The sequence below is a fragment of the Vulpes lagopus genome, chromosome 23, assembly GCF_018345385.1.
Source record: "Vulpes lagopus strain Blue_001 chromosome 23, ASM1834538v1, whole genome shotgun sequence".
NCBI lineage: Eukaryota > Metazoa > Chordata > Mammalia > Carnivora > Canidae > Vulpes > Vulpes lagopus.
The window spans coordinates 23,223,581-23,246,658 of record NC_054846.1 but is presented as its reverse complement, the minus strand read 5'-3'; the positions used below and the strand labels follow the sequence as shown (position 1 = coordinate 23,246,658).

Genomic DNA, 23,078 nt, shown 5'->3' with positions numbered 1-23,078 from the left:
CAGAGCTCTATGGCTTTATTTTATTTTTTTTTTCTTCTTTTGTTTTTCTGCTTTGGTGATTTCTATTTATATATTTGTAAGGTCACTGATAGTTTTCTTCCACCTTCTCCAAGTTGTTGTTGAGCTCACCTAGCAAATTTTGTTTTGGTCATTGTACTTTTCATTTTTAGAATTTACTTTCTTTATAGTGTTCACTTTGCTGTTGTCATTTCCACTGTTAATTCATTGATAATATTTTCTTAATTCATTGAACGTATTTTGTTTGGGTTCTTTGAATATATTTGTACCAGCCACCTCAGTGTTTTGCTGCTAAATCTAACATCTAGGTCCATTTGGTGTTAATTTTTATTGACTGCTTTTTATCCTAAGAAAGGGTCACACTTTCCTTTTATTAAATTGTCCAGTAATTTTTAGATGAAAACTAAACATTACAGATAATATTTTATAGTGATTCTGGGTTTTATCATGTTCTTCTGAGGACAACTGAGTTTTTATTCTAGTAGGTAGTTTTCTTGCCTGGATTTCAACTTCATATTTTGTCGCCTTGGTATGTAGCTTTTTGGATATCTATTCTTACACTTTCTCTTTGCTGTTTTTTGTTTGTTTTGTTTTTTGGGTTTTTTTTAGGTTAGCTTTTGTAAATCTTTCTTTTGCCTGCCAAATATGACAGTCAGCCAAGGATTTGGCAAAGTATGGAGCTCATTGTTACCATGGATTCCTTTTTTCTAGGGATTTTCCTGAATTTTCCAGTTGTTCTGACAAGTTTTGGCTCTGTACACCTAAAACTTCAAGCCTGTCCAGCTTTAGCTTTCTGAAACTTCAGCTACACGCAGTTGTGGAATGCACTCAGTTTAGCAAACGTTCCAACTCATAGTTCTGGTTCCTCATGGCTAAATCTTTCTTAAATATATTTCTTTTTGGTTTTTGCCTGTATTTTTGATGGGCCCTCAAGAGTCTCCTCCATGCTTGTGCAGTTTCACTGTTAGCTAGGGATTTGGGCTCTTTATACTCTCAATTATTTCCAAGATTTTTCCCTTTAAATTTCTAGCTGCTTTCCCAGGCCTGGATTCGGAGGGCACCTTTATAGTAACTTTTATCTGCGCAGCCATAATCATGAAAATTGGGCCAGTAAACAACAAACTATTCATTACCACACCACCTTCCTTGCCTTTTTTTTTAAAAGTAGGTTCCATGCTCAGTTTGGAGTCCAAAGTGAGACTTGAACTCATGACCCTGAGATTAAGACATGAACTGAGATCAAGAGTTGGATACTCAACTGACTGAGCCACCCATGTACCCTTGATTTATTCCCTTCTTATTGCAGTTCTGTTAAAGTTAGATATTCCTCCAGTTTCTGTTTACCTTCTAGATACTTTCCAGTATCTTTAAATAATATTAAAAATTTCTTACTTACTCTTTTATGTTTATTATCTGTGAGGTTTATGCGATCACTCACTTCTCCACTATTACAGGAAGTTTAGGGCCTTTTTTATTTGATATTTTATTTATTCATGAGAGACACAGAGAGAGAGAGGCAGAGACATAGACAGAAGGTGAAGCATGCTCCCTGCAGGGAGCCCGATATGGGACTCCATCCCCAGACCCTGGGATCACGACCTGAGCTGAGGGCACCAACTGCTGAGCCACCAAGGCGTCCCTTAGGGCCTTGAATAACCACAAATTTGTTATTCTTAATGCTTCTTGTTGCAGTTCTTTTAAAATTAAATTCTTCTCTAGCGTGGGTCTACTTTTTGTGTGCTTTCCCGGGTCTTTATGTTTTCTGTTTTTAAAATTTTACCTAAAAAAATAAAAAATGAAATAAAATAAAATTTTACCTAATAATTCATAGTTACCTGTGGGAGTTAACAGGTACTTTCCCAGTACTAGAAGTTGTAAGGCCTAAAATAGGTGTAAGTAGATAATTTTTTTTTTTTTTAGATTTTATTTATTCAGGAGAGACACAGGGAGAAAGAGAGGCAGAGACATAAGCAGAGAGAGAAGCAGGCTCAATGCAGGAGGCCCGATGTGGGACTTGATCCCAGGACCCCAGGATCATGCCCTAAGGAGAAGGCAGATGCTCAACTGCTGAGCCTCCAAGTCGTCCCTGTAAGTAGATAATTTTAAGAACAAGATCATTGAATGCCCTGGTTTTTAAACTGCTTGACTTGACTATAAAAGACAAGTACAGTATATTTGAAAGAACTGATGCCTAGGATGCCTGGGTGGCTCAGTGGTTGAGCATCTGCCTTTGGCTCAGGGTGTGATCCTGGGATCCTGGGATTGAGTCCTACATGGAGCTCCCTGCAGGGAGTCTGCTTCTACCTCTGCCTGTGTCTCTGCCTCTCTCTGTGTGTCTCTCGTGAAAAAATAAATAAAATATTTTTTTTTAAAAAAGAAGAAACAACGGATGCCCATATTAAATTCTCACAAATATTATTTATCTTGTACTTGAACAGTCTGTAACTCTGTTTTAGTAGTTAATGTCAACATCAACTACTTGTTATTATTTTCTTAACATTTGCTTGAATCTCTTCATTGTAATATGTACTTGGTTATTTGGTATTGTCAAAGTCAGTATCTAATAATTCTCCCCAAATTTAAAAATTTAAACTTCAGCCCTTATATCTAGCCCTGTATAGGTACAGGGCCAAATAATGCCAATTGGCTCGTTCCCTAAGCTTTAGGGGGCTTCATTATTCCTTGTTATTTAGTGACAAATATCTGCAAGGCAATGAGATCCAGCCTCATCAGAAATGCAGACCTTGGACTTTATCCTTTATAACATTTTCTAAGAGGTGTTTTTCAACAATTATGATAGTTATTTGCTCATTGATACTTAGCACACTGGTTTCATGAGCAAGGATATATTAATTGTCCAACTCAAACTTTTGTTATATGGCAGTTTTCTTTTCCCAAAGAACTGAGTGAGATATTGTTATTGAATGGTCATACTATTTTTACTGCATAGAAAAAAGATTATTGACTTAAAATAACTTCAATAGAGAAAATAATATTTTGTTGTACAGGTGCAGTTATTAGCAAGAAAAATTATCTACTCATATTTAAATTTGCTGGTGAATTTGAAGAATGACTTGGCTCTGGCTCATATTCTCAATATTCCTGATAGAGGACTTGGAAGAGAAGCCTTCACTGATTTGAAACATGCTGCTCAAGAGAAAAAGATGTCTATCTTTTTGGTATGGACATGTTAAATTTTCAGGATGTTTTAAATTAAAGATTCTTATGACAGTAGATACAAGTACCTTCATATAGAATTCTTTTTTAAAAAATAATAAATTTATTTTTTATTGCTGTTCAATTTACCAACATACAGAATAACACCCAACGCTCATCCCGTCAAGTGCCCCCCTCAGTGCCCATCACCCAGTCACCCCCATCCCCCGCACTCCTCCCCTTCCACCACCCCTAGTTCATTTCCCAGAGTTAGGAGTCTTCCATGTTCTGTCTCCCTTTCTGATATTTCCTACCCATTTCTTCTCCCTTCCCCTTTATTCCCTTTCACTATTATTTATATTCCCCAAATGAATGAGAACATATAATGTTTGTCCTTCTCCGATTGACTTATTTCACTCAGCATAATACCCTCCAGTTCCATCCACGTCGAAGCAAATGGTGGGTATTTGTCGTTTCTAATGGCTGAGGAATATTCCATTGTATACATAAACCACAGCTTCTTTGTTCATTCATCTTTCGATGGACACCGAGACTCCTTCCACAGTTTGGCTCTGGTGGACATTGCTGCTAGAAACATCGGGGTGCAGGTATCCCGGCGTTTCATTGCATCTGTATCTTTAGGGTAAATCCGCAGCAGTGCAGTTGCTGGGTCGTAGGGCAGATCTATTTTTAACTCTTTGAGGAACCTCCACACAGTTTTCCAGAGTGGCTGCACCATTTCACATTCCCACCAACAGTGCTAAAATAGAAATTTTAGATTAAATAGAAATAGGAGGATTCCCTTTTCTCCGCATCCTCTCCAACATTTGTGGTTTCCTGCCTTGGTAATTTTCCCTATTCTCACTGGTGTGAGGTGGTATCTCACTGTGGTTTTGATTTGTATTTCCCTGATGGCAAGTGATGCAGAGCATTTTCTCATGTGCGTGTTGGCCATGTCTATGTCTTCCTCTGTGAGATTTCTGTTCATGTCTTTTGCCCATTTCATGATTGGATTGTTTATTTCTTTGGTGTTGAGTTTAATAAGTTCTTTATAGATCTTGGAAACTAGCCCTTTATCTGATATGTCATTTGCAAATATCTTCTCCCATTCTGTAGGTTGTCTTTTAGTTTTGTTGACTGTATCCTTTGCTGTGCAAAAGCTTCTTATCTTGATGAAGTCCCAATAGTTCATTTTTGCTTTTGTTTCTTTTGCCTTCGTGGATGTAACTTGCAAGAAGTTACTGTGGCCGAGTTCAAAAACGGTGTTGCCTGTGTTCTCCTCTAGGATTTGGATGGAATCTTGTCTCACATTTAGATCTTTTATCCATTTTGAGTTTATCTTTGTGTATGGTGCCAGAGTGGTCTAGAATTCTTTTAACTATGATAAAACAACTTTTAGATTGTGAATAACTGTTCTTCCTTTGTATTTGAAAATATATGGTATTTTTATTTATTACCATATTATTCAATTTATCAGGTGAGAATTTCTCTGAAGTAGTATTTTCCTACATGTGTTCTACAGAGTTGTATCTCTGTTAAATTCTCCTTTAATAAATATTTCCAAAGACAAAAGTCCCTGTTAAATGCTCCTTGAATAAATGTTTCCAAGGGCAAACAGTTTGGAAAGAGTGTCTACCTTTATTGGATATATGTAATGCATGTTTGTATATCAAAAGCTCTGATATCTGCTTAAATTAACCTTGTTACTTAATCTGTTGTTTCCTGAGCTATTTAACCATGGAACTTTCTTCTAAATTACTGAAATTTTATGGAATTTGTTTTAAGATACACTTTAGAACATATCATCTTTAATGGAAGATGCTCTTAAGTGTAGCCACCATATATGTATTGTTAATTTTGTAAAGGCAAGGCCTTTTGAACTACACATGATCAAATAATCCTAAAATGTGAAAGTTAGATAGGGTTTTGTGATTATTTAGTCTAAATATTTAGTTCATAAATAAAGAAGATAAAGCTTGGAAGAGTTGTATTAATTGCCCAACCTTGAATAAATAAACACAGTTGACACTGAAAAACCCCTTTGTTTCATATAAAAATTCCAAAAATTTCAATCTATAAAAGAATATATTCATACACTAATATTTTATAATGAAAGAATATATTCATACACTAATATTTTATAATTACTGGCATACTCTTATGAATATATTCTTATGCTTTTAGCTTGTCACCTAACTTGGCTCCTCAGATTCTACTTGCATTACCATCACCCTTGCTGGCATGAATGTTGCATGGCCTCTGTTTCTTTATTATTTGCTTCCAAATCAAAGTGACATGAATCATAAAAAGTGCTTACTTTACCTGCATCTCTAGAAATAATATAAATGTACCCAGCTTCATAAAGTTTTATTTTTAACTTACTAAATCATTAAACATAACTAAATCATTTATTTTAATTCATAGGTGGCCACATCATTTATTAGAACACTACAGCTTGGAGGGAAGGGATATGCACCATCACCATCTGATCCTTTAAGGGCACATGTAAAAGGACTGTCTAATTTCATTAACTTCATTGACAAATTAGATGAGATTCTTGGAGAAATACCAAATCCAAGGTAATGACTTTTCATAAATTACAAATGTTTGGTATAAGTATGTCTTGAAAACTTTACTGAATCAGATGTAGATTTGAATATATGAGCTATTGAAATGACCAAGCATCAACAGTAGGGAAAAGATGAGTAAATTATAATCTCATGACCTTCCCCACTAAATTTCTGCCTATCTTTGATTCTAAATTTTTGCCAAAGTCAAGTGGCATGTACTGTTTGTCTTTTTCAGGAAGAAAGATTTTTGAGGACTGGACATGACTGAATAGATAATTTCCTTAAAATTTCTATTTTAGCACTAAAGGAAGCCTATACCAAGAATGACTAAGGGAATTGACAAAGATGATGAAATCTTTATTCTATTTCTTGTTACTTTTCCCCCCTTTTCCTGGGTGTAAATCTTTGATTCATCTGGAATTTGTTTTTATATGATACTGAAAGTAAGAGATTCCTTATCAGATAGAGTCCCATATATAATATATGCATATTGGATGATTAGTAATTTTGGTATTAATTTTTGAGGGGGGCAGAAGTGGGTTGTATATTTCAGCAATACGGTAGATCACTGTCACTTTGGTTGGTATGCTTTGGCAAGTACTAATAAAAACAGCTAGTACTTACTGAACACTTTTTAGGTGTCAGGCTCTTTATGGGGATTATCAGTTGATCATTACAATAACCTTACAGTATAGATACTATATAAGTACCCAGTTTAGAGAGAAAGAAACTGAAACACAGGACTAAGTAATGTACCTCAGTCACATAATGTTATTAAGTAGCAGAGCTGATATCTGAACTCAGTTCTGATCTTGGAACCCATTCTCTTAATCACTGCATCTTATTTCATGAAACTTCTTTTCATTTTAAGATCCTAAGAATTTGTTTTCTGGATTTTCTTCTCAGTTGCATCCTTCTGTCTTTATGGATATCCATTATAACAAAGTAAATTTGGAAGAGAGTTTTGAATATGTTTTTTAGGCAGTATCAGTGTCATCTTCTAAACTTTCAAGTAAGGTATTCGCTGGCTAATTCTTCTGAGAATGTGCCAATAATTTTAAAAAATATACTTTTAGAAAATATACTTTTAGCAAAGCAAATATAAGTATATTTTGTTAAAGTCAAATAATGAAAAAGTCCTTCACAGATTGACTTTAAATTTTTTTGTATTTGTTTTCATTTAGATGAAAATTTTATGCATCTATTTGTTGATTTTTTTTTTTCCCATTCGAGACCTTATTAACTTCTACCCTGGAAGATGGTAATTTGCCACTCACACCTTCCTGGCACCCCCTTGTCTGCCTCCTGTTGCACACACACACAACTTCTCTTCTTTCATCTTTCTAATATAGTTATACCACAATTTCAGATTAAAATATACATCAGAATTTATATTATTACGCATCTTGTAAATACTGCCTATACCTAAGCTTTGTGATATGCTGTCACTAAACTTCCTTTCTTGTACAAATTTTTGTGTTTCTTTCCTAGAGTTAATAATCATCTACTTTTTTCTTTTGCTTTAGTTCCTATAGATTTATCATTGATTCTTTAATGAGTTTTTCAACAAAACTATTCATATTCTTATAGATTATGGATCAGTTCCGGCTTTTGCCCTTCAGGACATTCCTTCTGGAGAGTCCTCTATATTCCTCATTCAGTGTAGACTTTTGCTTGGTAAGCCTGTTCCACAGTGGTAACCAGGAAGCTTCATTACTTTGTGAATTTCTTTGGCTCTGCCTTGTTTTTTGGATCTCAACTATATTTTTAATTGGTAAATCTCTTATTTTTTAAAATAAAAAACAAAAGACAAAAAAAGAGAAAGCCATATGTGTAAAATATTTTATTTAAATTCGATTTGCCAACACAAACCATAATACCCAGTGCTCATCTCATCATCTCACATGGCTTTCTGAGAAAAAATAGGAAGCCGGTATCTTTATCATTTTCTCACATTCGATTGTTTATGATCTTGTATCATTTCATGTCTAAGATTATTATATTTATTTTTTAAGATTATCTGCTTCCTTGGATGGTCTTTGTTTTATCTAAGTTGAATGTTTTCATTTGTTTTGCCCTCTTTCATGTTAGAGGTATTTCTAAAATGTGTGGTGATTCTGAACAGTCCTTTCATCATATTTAAGAATGAGACAATGGAAAGCTGATTAGTAGGTCTGTACAATGGATTTCATTATAGTATGGTAGTCATTTGGCTCTTTTGTTTGGGATTCTCCAAATGTTGGTAACTACAGATCTTTGCTTTGGGAATTACCCCAGAATGTCCAGAATGACATCCTTCAGTCTCTTTCGAAAAGCTGTTAGCCTAGCTAGTAGCATTCTGGAATTTGAGGTCAGGTGGGGGTTGATGCTGAGTCTCTCTCAGTTCAGAATGTAGACTTTTACTCAGTCACTGTGTCTTCAGTCCCTGTTGCCTTGAGGTCCAGAGCTGATCTGGCTTAGTTTCTCTAGAGTAATCTTGCTTTTTATGCTGAGGGGAGAGAATTGCACTGGCCTGACTGCTCAGTATAGGAGAGGAGATTTAGGTGTCTGAGTGTTTCTGATGTAGACTCTTAACCAATAGAGTCTTTTATTTGCAACCCTATCTTTATTGTAGCCGTCAGTTTTGAAATCAATTTCTGAGAATTTCTGGGGTTGCTTCTTACTGGTGTCTCTTTTAGTAGTTACTTATATTTTAGCTTTCTCTGTTCTGAGTAGTCAGCTACCACATGTCCATCTGCTTTTCATTTTTCCATGCTTTCATTATATGTCTCTGCTGTCATCCGTGATTGTCGTCTCTAACATTCTCTTTCTTTGTGGATTTAAAACACTTGCCTCTTTCTCATTTTTAGTGCAATTTTAGGAGGGAGCAGATAAAAATGCTTATATTCAATCCAATATAGTTTTTTATAATTACATTTCCTTTGGAGGAATTTCTGGTAGGGATAAATTATCTACAGGATAGAAGTACATTTTAGAGGCATTTAGGATGAGAGAATAGACTTAAATTCTTTAATTTATCAGTGAATTATTTTGGATATCCTGTCTTGTCAGAGTAAGAAATTACTCTATGTTCTAGGGAAGACACTGAAGAAGTAGGTATCTAAATAGTGAATATGTTCATATGGGTGTCTAAAGAGTCCACTTGAGCAATCTTTCTTTTTCTTTTTTTTTTAATAAATTTATTTTTTATTGGTGTTCAATTCTGGGTCTTTTCTGATTCCACAAAAATCTTAAAATAATTTGTTCCAACTCTCTGAAGAAAGTCCATGGTATTTTTGATAGGGATTGCATTAAACGTGTAAATTGCCCTGGGTAACATTGCCATTTTCACAATATTAATTCTTCCAATCCGTGAGCATGGACTATTTTTCCATCTCTTTGTGTCTTCCTCAATTTCAGAAGTGTTCTGTAGTTTTTAGGGTATAGATCCTTTACCTCTTTGGTTAGGTTTATTCTTAGGTATCTTATGTTTTTGGGTGCAATTGTAAATGGGATTGACTCCTTAATTTCTTTCTTCAGTCTCATTGTTAGTGTATAGAAATGCCACTGACTTCTGGGCATTGATTTCTAATTGTTTAATATGTATTTCTCCCCAGGCTATAAAGTCTATGCGGGTTTTATTGGTTTTCTGCACTAATATTCCCTAGTCCTAGCACAGTGTCTGGCAGAGTAGACACTCAGTATTTATTTACTTGTCTGTACTTAACTGACTCACAGTAATTCACTTTTCTACTCTATTGAAGCTGTTCTGCCAAAGATCACTTGTGATCTAGTTGGTGTAGACTTTTTTGGTCTCTTTTGAGTCTTCAAATTTGATGGTTTTCTTTCTTAGAACTCTTTTCCCTGTACTTCTGAGATTTCATTCTCTTATTTTCCACCTACTGGGACTGCATATATGCAAATTATTACTCTATATTTCAGTGGGATTCAAACCTCTTAGCTGAATTTCAAAAATATATCTTTAACTATATGTTGTGACCTCAAGGGCAACTAAAACTTAACATGTTCCAAACTAAATCTTTGTCTTTTCCTGAAAACCACTTCTCCTTCTGAAGTGCCCAGTTTGACAAAGCTGTCTTTCTGCAGCTGCCTAACCAGAAATCTGAAATATATCCTAAACTCCTTTTTCTCCTTTCTCTTTCCCTTCAGACACCAGGATCCATCAATTCTTAACATTTTTGATATTCTTCTCATCTCTATTCCTATATTATTTGTTTTTTTTTAATGGAAAATCTGTTTTCAAACTTTTAACCTTTCTTGCCTGAACTTCTTCACTTCTCTCTGAGTTGTTTTTTCTGCCTCCAATTTTGAGTTACCCCATCCTGTTGTCCTTACTGCTGCCAGTGGTCGTTCTAAAACAGCAGGTGTTACTCTCGTAATTAAAATCCTTCAATGATTTCATGTTAGGTTCAGGATAAGGCTTACAAAAATCTCAATATGATATAGAAATTCTATAGGCTCTAACTCCTGCCTGTGTGTTGTTCTAGCCTCTGTCTCTCAACCTTAAAACTTCAAGATAAAAATGTGTTTAATTCTTATAACTGAGTATAATAGGATAGAGTTAGTAGGGAATCACAATAATTGTTGAATCAAAAGGAGGATGGGGAATAGACAGGGAAGAAATGAAAGAAAAACTGAGTCTCACATTTCCCTCTCTACTGCCAACTTTTCATCAGGCCATATTAGCTATAATTTGGTTGTATTTCTACATTTTGCCAGTAGGTGCCACCATAAAATGCATACTATAGTTTCCTGAAAAATCTTAAATTAAGGGTTTCTTGTTACATAAAATATTTCTGTTGTTCAAATATTTAAAATTATGTATTTCAAGTTTATAATAGCAACTTGAATTCTATTTATTGGACTAAATATAATACATTTATAGAATGTTAAATCTAGTTGAAATTATCCAGTCCAAAATATTGTTACATTTTTTTTCTCATTTACAAATATTCTAGAAGAATTTTTGATGTATCTTATGGAGCACTTTTAATCATACTTAATTTTAATTTTTAAAAATTTATTTAAAGGTTTTATTTATTTACTTGAGAGAGATAGAGAACAAGTGGTGGGGAAGGGCAGGGAGAGAGAAAAGCAGACTCCCTGCTGAGCAGGGCTCAATCCTATGACCTAGAGATCAGGACCTGAGCCAAAGGAAGATGCTTAACCCACTGAGCCATCCAGGTACCCGCATACTTAATTTTTACAGATATGTTTTAGCAAGTAGTTATCTAACTCTTGAATATGGTAGGGGAAAGCCAACCCATATAGTAAAGATATTCAGTAATTACAGTGAAATATTACCAATTTGTTTGTATTATTACTTATTGCTCTGTCTCAGTCACTAGGTATTAATACAAGCCTGTGGATTTAATTGTGTTTTTCTTTACTAGTTTTTTTTTTTTTCTCCCTTTTTCTGCCCTAGGGCCCTTTTTTTGTTGTTGTTGTTTGTTTGTTTGTAAAGATCTGCAATTTACCTCTTTTTCACTTAAATTCTTCTATTAATATTTGTCCAGAGTACTCATAATATATCTTCTGGGATGCCTTCCTGAATAACTCCTTTTTCCCTTACCCACCCACTCAGACTCCCTCAGTATCTCACTTTCTCACATGATCAGTTGTGACCTCTTAAAGAGAAAATATGTTGTTCATTGTATCCCAGTGCCTAACACAAATGTCCTGGTGTCATTTGAGTTAAAACTTCAGAGATGCCAGTCTCTAGAAGCAAGAGTCTGGATTATGCCACCATGTTGCTGTGCAGATATTTGGCTCTTAGGAGAGAATGTATAACAATGGACTGGTTGTAGCACTGGTGTTTGAGGTATTTTGCCGAGGTCAAAATGTTGAGCTTCATAATATCTGAAACACAAATTTTATAAATTTTTTCCTAGTATAACTCAGGGTATTATATCATCTTTAATATTTTAGGGTATTTGTTCTTATAGAAAGAGTGAGAAAAGGAGGGAAAGGTGACTTTAACCTAATACTGTTGAAAGCATTTTTTTTTTTTGTTCTTGTAATTGACATTAAAACACTCTTTCATATTTTATTATCCTTTTGAATCTTTTCCAAAACTCTTCCATTAGATTACTTCCCAGAGAAAGCACATAGTGTTGTGTTTTCATTTTGGCTTCATTTCATCCAATTACTTTCTGTGCTTTTGATTGAAAATCAAGGGAAAACACTGAACAAGAAAGTGCCTATATATATACACACACACATATATATATATAACAGTTATATATATATATATAACAGTTCTTAGAGTTTACTCAGACTTCTGATTACACATTTATGGCAGACTAGGTCCCCTGGTTGACCCTTCCACTGAAAATTGCTAGTAATGCTGGATAGCATATTTTTAAAATACTTCTTGAATGAATTGATGATTAGGCATACGTAATGAAAATATAAGCCGAAAACTAAGGGAGGGAAGAAAGCCAGAGAGGGGAGTCTAGAAGGGAAGTGAGCTTTTATTTTGAGAGTATTTAGCAATTCGGAAGATCTATTCTTACAGCCTCTAGAGTCTGAGAGTGCAAAGACAAAGCCCAGGGACTGCCTAAGGTGAGGAGTCTATTGGAACATACCCACTCTACAGGGCTACCACTCTGTGAAATGAACTGAGAGTAAGGGCTTTAGCCTGATAAAGGGTTTCTATAAAACCCTACTTAATGGTAAAATGTTTTAGCATCCTATTTAGGATTTAGGACAAGATAAGAGTTCTTGCTCTTATCATTTCTTTTTTAGTGTACTATCAGATATTCAATTCAGTGTAGTAAGGCAAGGAAAAGAAAAAGGAGATTTAACAATTAAAAAGAAGAAATTAAAAAAAAAAAGAAATAAAGTTCTATTTGATGATAATAGGATTGTAGATGTAGAAAACTCCAGGAACCTAGAGACAAATTATTAATATTAATAATAGTGTTTAACAGTGTTGCTGGACACAAGGTCAATAAACAAGCCATTGTATTCCTATGCTGTCACCAAATAGAAAACTTTAAAAAAGAAAAAAGAGCTTCAAGAATATAAAATACATTTAAAAAATCTAATAAAGTCATACTAATCCTTCCCCTTCAACTAGTTCAGGTTGAAATTCTCTGATTGCCTTTTTCTACCCAGGGCTTTGTGTCCTGATCAAAGTGCTACCAGAGATTTTTGTCTTCAGGAAAACCCATTTATTCTGCTTGCCTCCCATTTAACAGCTCCCAACTTTCCACTCTAGCTCTTGTTTTTCCCTTTTTTGGGGAGAGATTAAGTGGTACTTAGAGATTTTCCCCGTTCCTGCCAAATTCAGTAAGATATTCCCCCAGAGTATTTATTTAGTCTGCCATAGTGTAAGTGGAAAGTCCATAAGTACTTTTGTATCAAAAATAATAATAATAGTAAAAAATATATATCTTATGTCTTACTATTAAACATTTTTGATTGTTGTGTGTGATAATGGTCATTTACTCAACAAATGTATCATTTCTTCTGTGTGCCAAATATAAACTGGTAGTATAAAGATTAGTAAATATTGTTCCTTTCTCAGGGAGCTCTTTTCTTTTCTCTTTTCTTTTCTTCCTTTATTTTTAAATGAAATGTTTCCCAAGCTTATGTAGTTGTCAGAATCACCTGTAGTACTTTTAAAACAATGCAACTGTTTTGTATCCTTCTCAGCAGTTTGTGATTCAACAGGGTATGAGCTGGAGTTGATATTTTAAACAAATGCTGAATATGATTCTGATAATCAGGCAAATGTGGGAGACACTAGTCTAATCGAACATTAAGTGTCTCTGCAGTTTTCTTCTCTATCTTGCCTTCTCTATTTGGAACAGCTATTTGAATGTAAACAATCATACTTCCAGTATTTGTTATGAAACCTGGCTTCTCCCCCAAAACATCAAACCTGGTAATTAGGCAGTCTGGATAAAAACTTTAATTCATAATTTCCTTTATGCCGCCATGAAAGTCACAGAAAAGTTAAATAACATACCCAAGGTAAAAGGCAGAGGTGGGAAGCAGGAGGTGGGAGATGGGATCTGTTATTCTGTGCTCTGGCAGCTGCCTTTATAGCCAGGACATACCACCTTCTTCTTCAGCACCATGCCGCCTTTCCAGGGATACCTTTAGGGAGAGAGATCTCCTGACTTTAAAAAAAAAAAAAAAAAAAAAAAGGCCTCTCCTAGTGTTGGGCACCTCTAATTTCTTCCTTGCAATAGATCAAACTCCTTCTTCCTATATATTTCTTACATTTTTTTAGGTCAGCCTTCTAGAGCAGGAACTGCAACCTAAATTCATTTCAGGTTCAGGCTTAGTATAAAGAAATAATTGATTTCAGGTTTTTAAAAACACTTGTCTATTGAACATAGTTGGTCCAGTCATTGGTTTGCTTTAGATCAATATTAACTAGCCTTAACTTCCCCCTTGCACACAATAACAATTCTCTTATCAGAATGCAATGTCCTGTTTCGGGTCTGTCCTCACCACCTCCTTCCTAGCCCAGAACACTCTTGTGTTCTTGGACAAGCTGTTTAACCTTTTTGAGACTCAATTTTCTCATCTGTTATTTGAGAATAATAATACTTACTGAATTGATTTTAAGATTAAAGTAATGTAGGATTCTAGGTATTCACTGAGAGATAGTGTTTCTGTTACCTTGTATCTAAATGTACATATTTTAATTATATTATGTGTGTATGGCTGCACTGCACCTGAAACTGTTATTATATATAACTAAAATATTTCCCTTCAGCTTTCAAATCAGGGAAGAAGTAACTTTGTTGAAATGGCTTGCTTTAAGAAAAACCTTAATTTTCTTGCTCATGGTTCTCATTCTTTTCTTAAATGTGTTAGTTTGATTTATGAGATCAAAGTCATATTTTTTGAAAAGTGTTGATTAACTTTGAGAAGTTTACTTTCAAGCTCATACGCATAGTGTCATTTCTAATACTATTATAAAGGTGATCTTATTTCTATCTTCAGCATTGCAGGGGGTCGGATACTCTCAGTGATAAAGATGCAGCTGATTAAAGGCCAGAACAGCAGGGATCCTTTTTGTAAAGCAGTAGAGGAAGTTGCTCAAGATTTGGATTTAAGGATTAAAAATATTATCAATTCTCAACAAGGAGATGTAGCTGTTAGTACTACTGACATCAGTCCTGCCCGGGTAATGAACTTTTTATTTTTCATTATCCTTCTATACAAAACATTGTCACTTCTACTTATTATGGAAATGGTTTACTATTGCTACTTAAGCCAGAAGAATGTTTTTCCTGTGTTATGAGATATTGGAAATTTATGTTTCTCAATAGGATTATCAACTTGAGTAAATCATAACATCTTTGGGCCAAAGTCTATTTGTTAAAGTGGAGTATTGGATAATCTTCAGTATCCCTTGTAGCACTAGAAGTTTATAATTCTTAGTGGATGTTAAAGTGTTTTACAGTGTTTTTCAGTAATTATTCTTATGGAACCATTATTTTGCCGTCTATTCAAATATAAAATAAGAGCTGGGTTTCTCTGGTTCTGATCCCTGTATTAGGTACTGTGTAGAACAGCAATAGAAATGGTTTCTATTCAGGTTATTTTTCTTAAGTATAATTATTTCATCCTTATGATCTGTTGGTTTCTATCTCTATTACCAGCCTCCTGCAAACATGAGGAATTTTTCCTATGCTTAGTAATCTTTTAACTATATAGTCCCAGAATGTTTACCTCTTTCTTGTTTTTTTCTTTTTTTTTTTTTAACATAGGTACTCAATCATTGTACAGTGTTAGTATTATAGGAGAAATTGGCTACCATCTTTCAGCTGTAGAAAAGAATTTGGGAGTATGTGTGATAATCCATTTGTTGCAGTTTAATTACTCAAGCAACAAAAGCCCCCTTCCATATGTGTGATTGTGATAATCTGTGTATGAAGAAAGACTTTTGCTTATGTTTTATTATTCATCTATTTATCCACAGTCTTTGGGAACCATTTTTAATTGTTTTTCTGTAACAATGTATGTTTTCGGATGTTTTCTGTAACAATGTATGTTTTCCCATTTGAAGATGGGACCTGGGGGAGATTCTGTGTTGTTGCCCCATGTGTTTTATGTTTGTTAAACCGTGACTAGCACTTTGTAATGCAGTTGTTGGTTACTTACTTATTTTATCTAGGAGACTATGGATTCCTTGAAGTGGAGGTGTTTACCTCTGTAGCCTAAACTTCAAACACTGTGCTTAGGACTTGGTATGTGTTTATCAGTGGATTACTGAATGAATGAATGCCAACTCATTTTTTTTTTAATTTTTGCATTTGAATAGATCTTTACAGCCATCTATTTGGTTTGGTATTCAGATCAACAGAACCCCATCTCTCTTTGGCATAAGAAAGAGAAAATACACAGGGAGGCTAAATCCTGAGGCTAAAGTCACCAAGCTAGCTAGTTACTAAATTTTCTGACTTAAAGCCAGATGTTATTTTGACCAGAACCAATATCTTTCTGTGATGCTATTATCCTATTATTTTCTATATTTTCTATATTCTTTTATGCTTTGGGAAGGTGATAAGATTGATTTTAGTATGACTTGAGGGGGAAATATCACGTGCCTTAAAGCCATTTCCCATGGTTGATTTTTTTTTTTTTTTTTAATAACATAAACAGTAGGAGACCAGTGGCACAAGAAATGAAAAAGAATGGCTGATCACCAACTCTGGTGATTGTTAACTTTTTTTTTTTTATTGTTAACTTGTACTTAATAGTATTTATTGTTCTAGCCAAAGTCTTATGCCATAAACCATGGGACTGCATACTGTGGCAGAGATACTGTGAAAACTTTACTAGTTCTTTTGGATGAAGAAGCAGCCAGTATGCCTACCAAAAACAAAGCAGAGCTTTTATATGATGATGAAAACACAGTTCATAATAATGGAATTTCTATTCTTACACTTTTTAGGTAAGTAATGTAGAAGTTATATGTATGTGAGTATTTAGTCTATAAAGGGAATTTTTGAAAAAACACCTCTTGGATTAAAAAGAAATATATTATGGTAAGAAACTTAGAAACTAGAGAAAAGTATGACGAGAGAAAACAAGTTAAAAGGAGATTGAACATTTGGATATGAGAAAGTTTTTATAAAAATATAGTATTTTATGAGAGTATGGCAAGTATTTTTGTTTTTATTTTTTGGTGCTTGTATTTTGCTTTGGAAATATTTATTTCCTTTGCTGTGTATATCAAGAACTTTGGTAACTGCTTTCACTCATATTATCTCAGCCCTTGTACAACATCTTTCAGTGATATCCCCACTTCATAAGTAAAAAAAAAATTAGATACTTGAGAGACAGAGATTAAGTAATTTGCCTAAGACGGTACAGTTAGCAAGTAGCAAAAGTGTCTTACCCCAAAACCTAAGGTCTGTCCTCCAAAGATTGTACTGCTGTGCATGAGAACAGGAAATGGGGAATATAAAAAATAATGAAAGGGATTAAAGGGGAAAGGAGAGAAAAATCAGTGGGAAATATCAGTGAGAGTGACAGAGCATGAGAGACTCCTAACTCTGGGAAATGAACAAGGGGTGGTGGAAGGGGAGGTGGGTGGGGGTTTGGGGTGACTGGGTGATGGGCACTGAGGGGGGCACTTGACGGGATGAGCACTGGGTGTTATAGTATATGTTGGCAAATCGAACTCCAATTAAAAAAAAAAAAAAAAGGAGAGAGCATGTATACCAGACTACATGGGAGTTGACATCTGTCGGTTCGTCATCGTATGAAGAAAAATACTTAACTAAATTAATGTGTTGATATTCTGGACAAGACATTGATACGCTCCAGTTTTAACAACAACTAGGTCAAACACTGAGTAGGTTGGTAGTGTTTTCCATTAATGAACGTTCATTTGTAGAAAAATGTAAAGTTTTAGAACGATTTTAAATTGTATTTAGTACCTTGTGGAGAAACTTTACAAAATCATCCTACTTGTTTGCTCTCTTCTATTTTTCTTTTCTCTTTGAAGAGAAACTTTGCAATGACCTGTCATTTAGTGTTGTCCTCCAATTTATTTAAAATCTTCTTCACCAGCTTTCAGTGATTATTATGTTATATTTCAGTGTGATATAATTTTCCCATGTTCTATCTTAAAAGTGTTCAAATATTTTCGTAACAATGAAAATTTATTCTTTCAATGATTTATGAAAAAAGTGAAAAGAAAATGAACCTTGGTTTTTTTGCTTTTACTTCTGTTTAACAAAGTTTGCTTTTTAGATAAAAATATAAATGATTAAATTTTCTCTCAGATTCAATTCTACCCTTAGAGAAAGTTATTTTGTGTTTATAGAATTTTATTAAACAAAATCAATCCCTACATCCACTTTATTTATTTATTTATTTATTTATTTATTTATTTATTTATGATAGTCACAGAGAGAGAGAGAGAGAGAGAGAGGCAGAGACATAGGCAGAGGGAGAAGCAGGCTCCATGCACCGAGAGCCCGATGTGGGACTCGATCCCGGATCTCCAGGATCACACCCTGAGCCAAAGGCAGGCGCCAAACCGCTGCGCCACCCAGGGATCCCCCTCCAACATCCACTTTAAAGAAGTATTTTTCTCAGCCATGTGGTCACACATATTTCAGTTGTTTACAGTTACCTTAACATTTGCAATTGTCATTGTGCAGACAAGTGCCAATTCATGGTAAGGTGAATTTTTAGTGGTCTGCATTGGAATGATAAAATTAAGGACAATGTGGTGTATGAATATAAGTCAATGTAAGGTTATAAACTAGTGTTTCTTAGAATAGACTATTCTTTATCCTTATATAACAGTCTTTTGAGTTAAAGAGGTTATGACTCTGGCTCTATTAAGCCAGAAAGGAATTTATTGAGGAATCCAGGTTTGTCTGGCTCCAAAGCTCCAGTGTTTCTTTCTCCATTGTGCCTTCTTTGTCCTATTTCTAAACTGTATTTTTCTCTTGAATTCCCCTGCTACAGCACTTGTCCTTTTTTATTTTAAATTTTAGTTGTGTGGATATCTTATTTCCTTAGGCTTCAGGAGTCTGAATTCAGGGCAATGAATTAATCTACTTTCTATCCTTTATAATATCTTGCACAGTACCATATGTATATTAGAAACCCAAATATGTAGTGACTGAATCAATTAACTTAGCAAATTATCAATACTTAGAACTCTCATTAGTAGTACTAACACTTTTATACAGTGCTATAAACAATTAGATTCAGTTGTCTTTTTATTTTATAACTGCTTTTGGGTAAGAGAGGGGCAAAACCAAGTTAAAAAGCTACTTTTGTTTATATGTTTTTTGTTTTTTTTGGACATAGATCTCCCACACAAGTGAATAATTCATCAATGAAATCCCTAAGAGAACGCATCTGTAAGTCAATGCAAGAGAAAAAAATTAAGGTACGGTTTAATGTACTGTCATAAAAATGATAAAAATGGTTTTATTTGTAGAACAAAAATAGAAAGCTGAGCTGGATATTATAAATATACATTGTACTTGGAGCCATAAGACTTAAATGGAAAATGAATTATGGCAGTGACATATAGAAACTTTACTCTTATACAATCATGGCTGATTAGTCTTTGGCTTATTCAATCTGCTGGACCTAAATGAAGGAAAGAATTAAGTACTTGCTATTTTAAGTGTTCAATACATATTGTTCAGTAAATGAAGGCAAAAGTAAAGAAGATATGATGTTCTCACTTACATTTCTCACATTTTAAGCTGATTCTTGAAAGACTAAATAATTTCCATTTTGTTCCTGTCTGAAGACATACAGCAGAATATCATTCATTGTAGATTAAGACAAGAACATTTCACATTGTTTATTGATTAGAGCTATTCTTTATAACTTTATTTTATTTGAGCTAAGTTTTTCTGCCCTCATTCAAACATTTGTTCCTGTAAGTAGCCAATAATGTGTTTTTTTTTTAAGTATTTAAAATTTTCTTGGTCTTATTTTCTTTTTTCTTTTTTCTTTTTGGTCTTATTTTCAAAAAGAAATTTGGTCTTAACTCATTCGGCATACATTTATTGAGCATCTGCTATGTGCTAGATATTCTTCTATGGTTAAGAATTCATTCATTTGTTCAAAATTTTCATGTAAAATTTACAATTACCTTAAATTATCAAAGTTATTCATCTTCATACAACTTTAAGAACTCTAATTTGTATGCTTTTTATATCGCATTTGGTAAGTTAGTCCCAATTCACAGAACTTTTAGTTATCTGTTTCATACCCAAAACCCATTCAATTTATATTAATAAGTCTTATCTTTCTTTTGGTTATTATTTGTTGTCAGTACTTAATACCTGTGGAATATGTCAAGGATTTTTATACAATTTTTCTATGAGTAAAATTCGTCAATCCTTTGTTATATTACATAAGCACTTATAGTCAAGGCATAAGATCTTTTTGAAAAAAATCCATTCTTTCGACTTCATTAGAACCAGAAATGTAATGTACAAATTCTTTAATTTTTTTTCCCTGCTATGGATACTGACAAACTTTAATATTTTCATTTAAAGATCATTGGTATAATACCCCTTAGTTCTACCCATGTCAACGCAAATGACAATATTTCATTTTTTTGATGGCTGAGTAATACTCCATTGTATTTATACCACCTCTTCTTTATCCATTCATCGGTCAATGGACATCTGGGCTCTTCCCACAGTTTGAACTAGAGAGTTTTATGCTAAGGGAAATAAGTCATTCAGAGAAAGACAATTATCAAATGATTTCACTCATCTGTAGAATTTAAGAAACAAAACAGGGTTATAGAAGAAGGGAGGGAAAAATAAAATGATGAAATCAGGGGAGACAAACCATAAGAGACTTAACCATACGAAACAAACTGAGGGTTGTTGGAAGAGAGTTGGAAGGATGGGGGGTAACTGGGTGGTGGGCATTCAGGAGGGCATGTGATATAATGAGCACTGGACTGGATATGATAGATCACTGAACTCTACCTCTGAAACTAACACTATATGTTAATTAACTGAATTTAAATAAAGAATAAAGATCAATGGGATATTTTGTTAGAATTAACTAAATCAAAATGAAAAAAATCTATTTTAAGAATAAGGTGGGGTTTTTTTAATTTTATTTTTTTTTAGAAACTGGTAAGAGTCAGCTAATTTACTATAAAATGTATAGTCAAATTTAGAAAGTTTTGGGAAGTAGAGGAGAGATTATCTAATGCTGTCTCATTTATGGATGTGGAGACCAAAATCTTGAGAAAACACCTTGTCCAAGATCTCATAACTACTATGAAATGTGGGCAAAGCCATGGTTAAATACTAATGAAATTATAATTACATTGCTACCTTTACTTAATAGTGGAGCTGGCTTAGTCTATATAGCTCTGACACAAAATGGCAATAGAGAGAGGAAGGAATTGGTGTTTATGATTGTACAATGTCTTTATAAAAGCAAACTGTGAAAATAATTGGTTTAGCCAGGTATACAGCAGAACCATAGCCAGCTAAAGTATTTTGTTGGAATAACAAAAAAAATTTATTAATATTTACTACTAAGTTACTATGGAAAAGTAGTTTAACAGCTTCTTGTCTTATTGTCTGGTTACTTTTGCTCTTTTGGCATATAGTTCTTTTTTAATCATGGTAAGAATACATGATTTACATTTGAAATGGTGTCTTGCAAAGAGCACTTCAAAAATAGAAAATATTAGGGTACTTAGAATTTTGATGTCATAGATGATAATTGATTGGAAGTATCCATGTCATTATTATATGGGGCAAATGAACTTTTCTTAGATTTGAGTTTATCATTTATAAATAAAAATAAACACCCCTCTGATCATAAAATCTTACGAAACCATATTCATTTTAAGTCCTCAAGTTTTATTTCCTACTGTTGCTTATTAGGAAACTTGTCCATGGTGGTCAAATAAATTCTACTGTGATAGATAGGAACCTTTAGGGAATGGTTACATCCCAACACCCCCTCATCCCCCATTTCAAGCAGTTTATACAAGTATCCTCATATCTCTTTCTTTAAAGATTTTCCAGAAGATACTTACCTCCTTATATCTCTGTAAATTAATTGTATTCCTTTCATGGTTTAGCAGTATTTTGTGCATCAGGCACAACTGAAAAGTCCCATGTACAGGTGTTTTCCTTATTCTGAGTTTAATGTTTTTGCCCATATACATACAATAATACATAGGATAATCAGCAGCAACTGATTTAGTAATTTAAGTGAGCTGATCAGGAAAATGCTGGATCTTTAAAACAAAGTAGCTAGGACAGTGAAAATTAGGGTTTAGGTGGTTTGAAAATAGACTGGCTATAATTCTGGTACCTTTGTAAGTAGTCAGGTCAATGCTCATGGTGTTGGAAAATTCTTAAATAGATATCCAAGTTGAACTTTTAGAGTCTTAGAAAACTCTGGGTACATCCAAATTAAAATGTTAGATTGAGCTTAACTCATAGAATTTCTCTCTCCTTACAATGTTTATAAAATAGTAACTAGCAAAAGCATACATCGAAAGCAAACAATAAAGAATAATACAACTAGATACAATAACTTCAAAAATGAGGCCAAGGAAAGAATCTGAAGATTTTGGGGGGAAGAGTCACAATATGACTTAATACAGCCGCACTCCCCAGATATTATACTAGTGAGAATTATCACTAATATATCCCAAACTGAAGGGCCAACTAAGTGCGTGTGTTCCTTTTTTTTTCTTCCCCCCTTATTAGAGAAATAGTAGAAGTGGCAATGAGGGGATGCCTGGGTGGCTGGCTCAGCAGTTGAGCATCTGCCTTCAGCTCAGATCGTGATCCTGGGGTCCTGAGATCCATTCCTGCATCGGGCTCCTCACAGGGAGCCTGCTTCTCCCTCTGCTTGTGTCTCTGCCTCTCTCTGTGTGTATCTCATGAATAATAATAATAAAAAAAAAAGTGGCAACTAGATAGTAATGAGTAATGTGGTTAAAATGTGGAAAATGAATGCTGGAACTTATATACTTACACAGATGAAGCCTCCAATGCCACATGATGAACTGGGGAAATTATCCAAATGACCCCCTTCCATTTGAATGAGATATAGTGGCTAAGTAGACAGAGTAAACCTTCTTACAGTACATATAATGCATAATAAACTCCTACGGGTAAGTGTAGCACCCAGAACATTTTCAAACTGTCTCCTCTGCTGTGTCCACCATTCCTCAGGCTACTGAAAAATGAGGAATAACAAAGTATGTGGCCTTCAAAATGTGACTGAGGAGAAAATAAAATGCTCTCAAATAAGGAGGGAACAGAATCAAGAAATCACTCACGGACTTAGAGGCTTCTGTTTGGAGCTAGGATATGGTGGCAGAAA

At 34.1% G+C, this 23,078-nt stretch overlaps 1 protein-coding gene across 5 annotated transcripts in view; it reads left to right on the top strand.

Moving 5' to 3' along the window:
• Positions 1 to 23,078, top strand: part of LOC121481579 (PARP1 binding protein) — a 62,587-nt gene that overhangs the window by 30,464 nt on the left and 9,045 nt on the right. For 3 of the 5 annotated variants that reach the window (XM_041739059.1, XM_041739057.1, XM_041739060.1), the window contains 5 exons: positions 3,027 to 3,197; positions 5,599 to 5,753; positions 14,709 to 14,892; positions 16,487 to 16,665; positions 19,047 to 19,128. In XM_041739059.1, coding sequence (XP_041594993.1) covers positions 3,027 to 3,197; positions 5,599 to 5,753; positions 14,709 to 14,892; positions 16,487 to 16,665; positions 19,047 to 19,128 — 771 coding nt within the window. Of the gene's footprint in view, positions 1 to 3,026; positions 3,198 to 5,598; positions 5,754 to 14,708; positions 14,893 to 16,486; positions 16,666 to 19,046; positions 19,129 to 22,456; positions 22,544 to 23,078 lie in introns of those variants that run through there. The other 2 variants (XM_041739061.1, XM_041739058.1) reach the window with 2 other exon arrangements.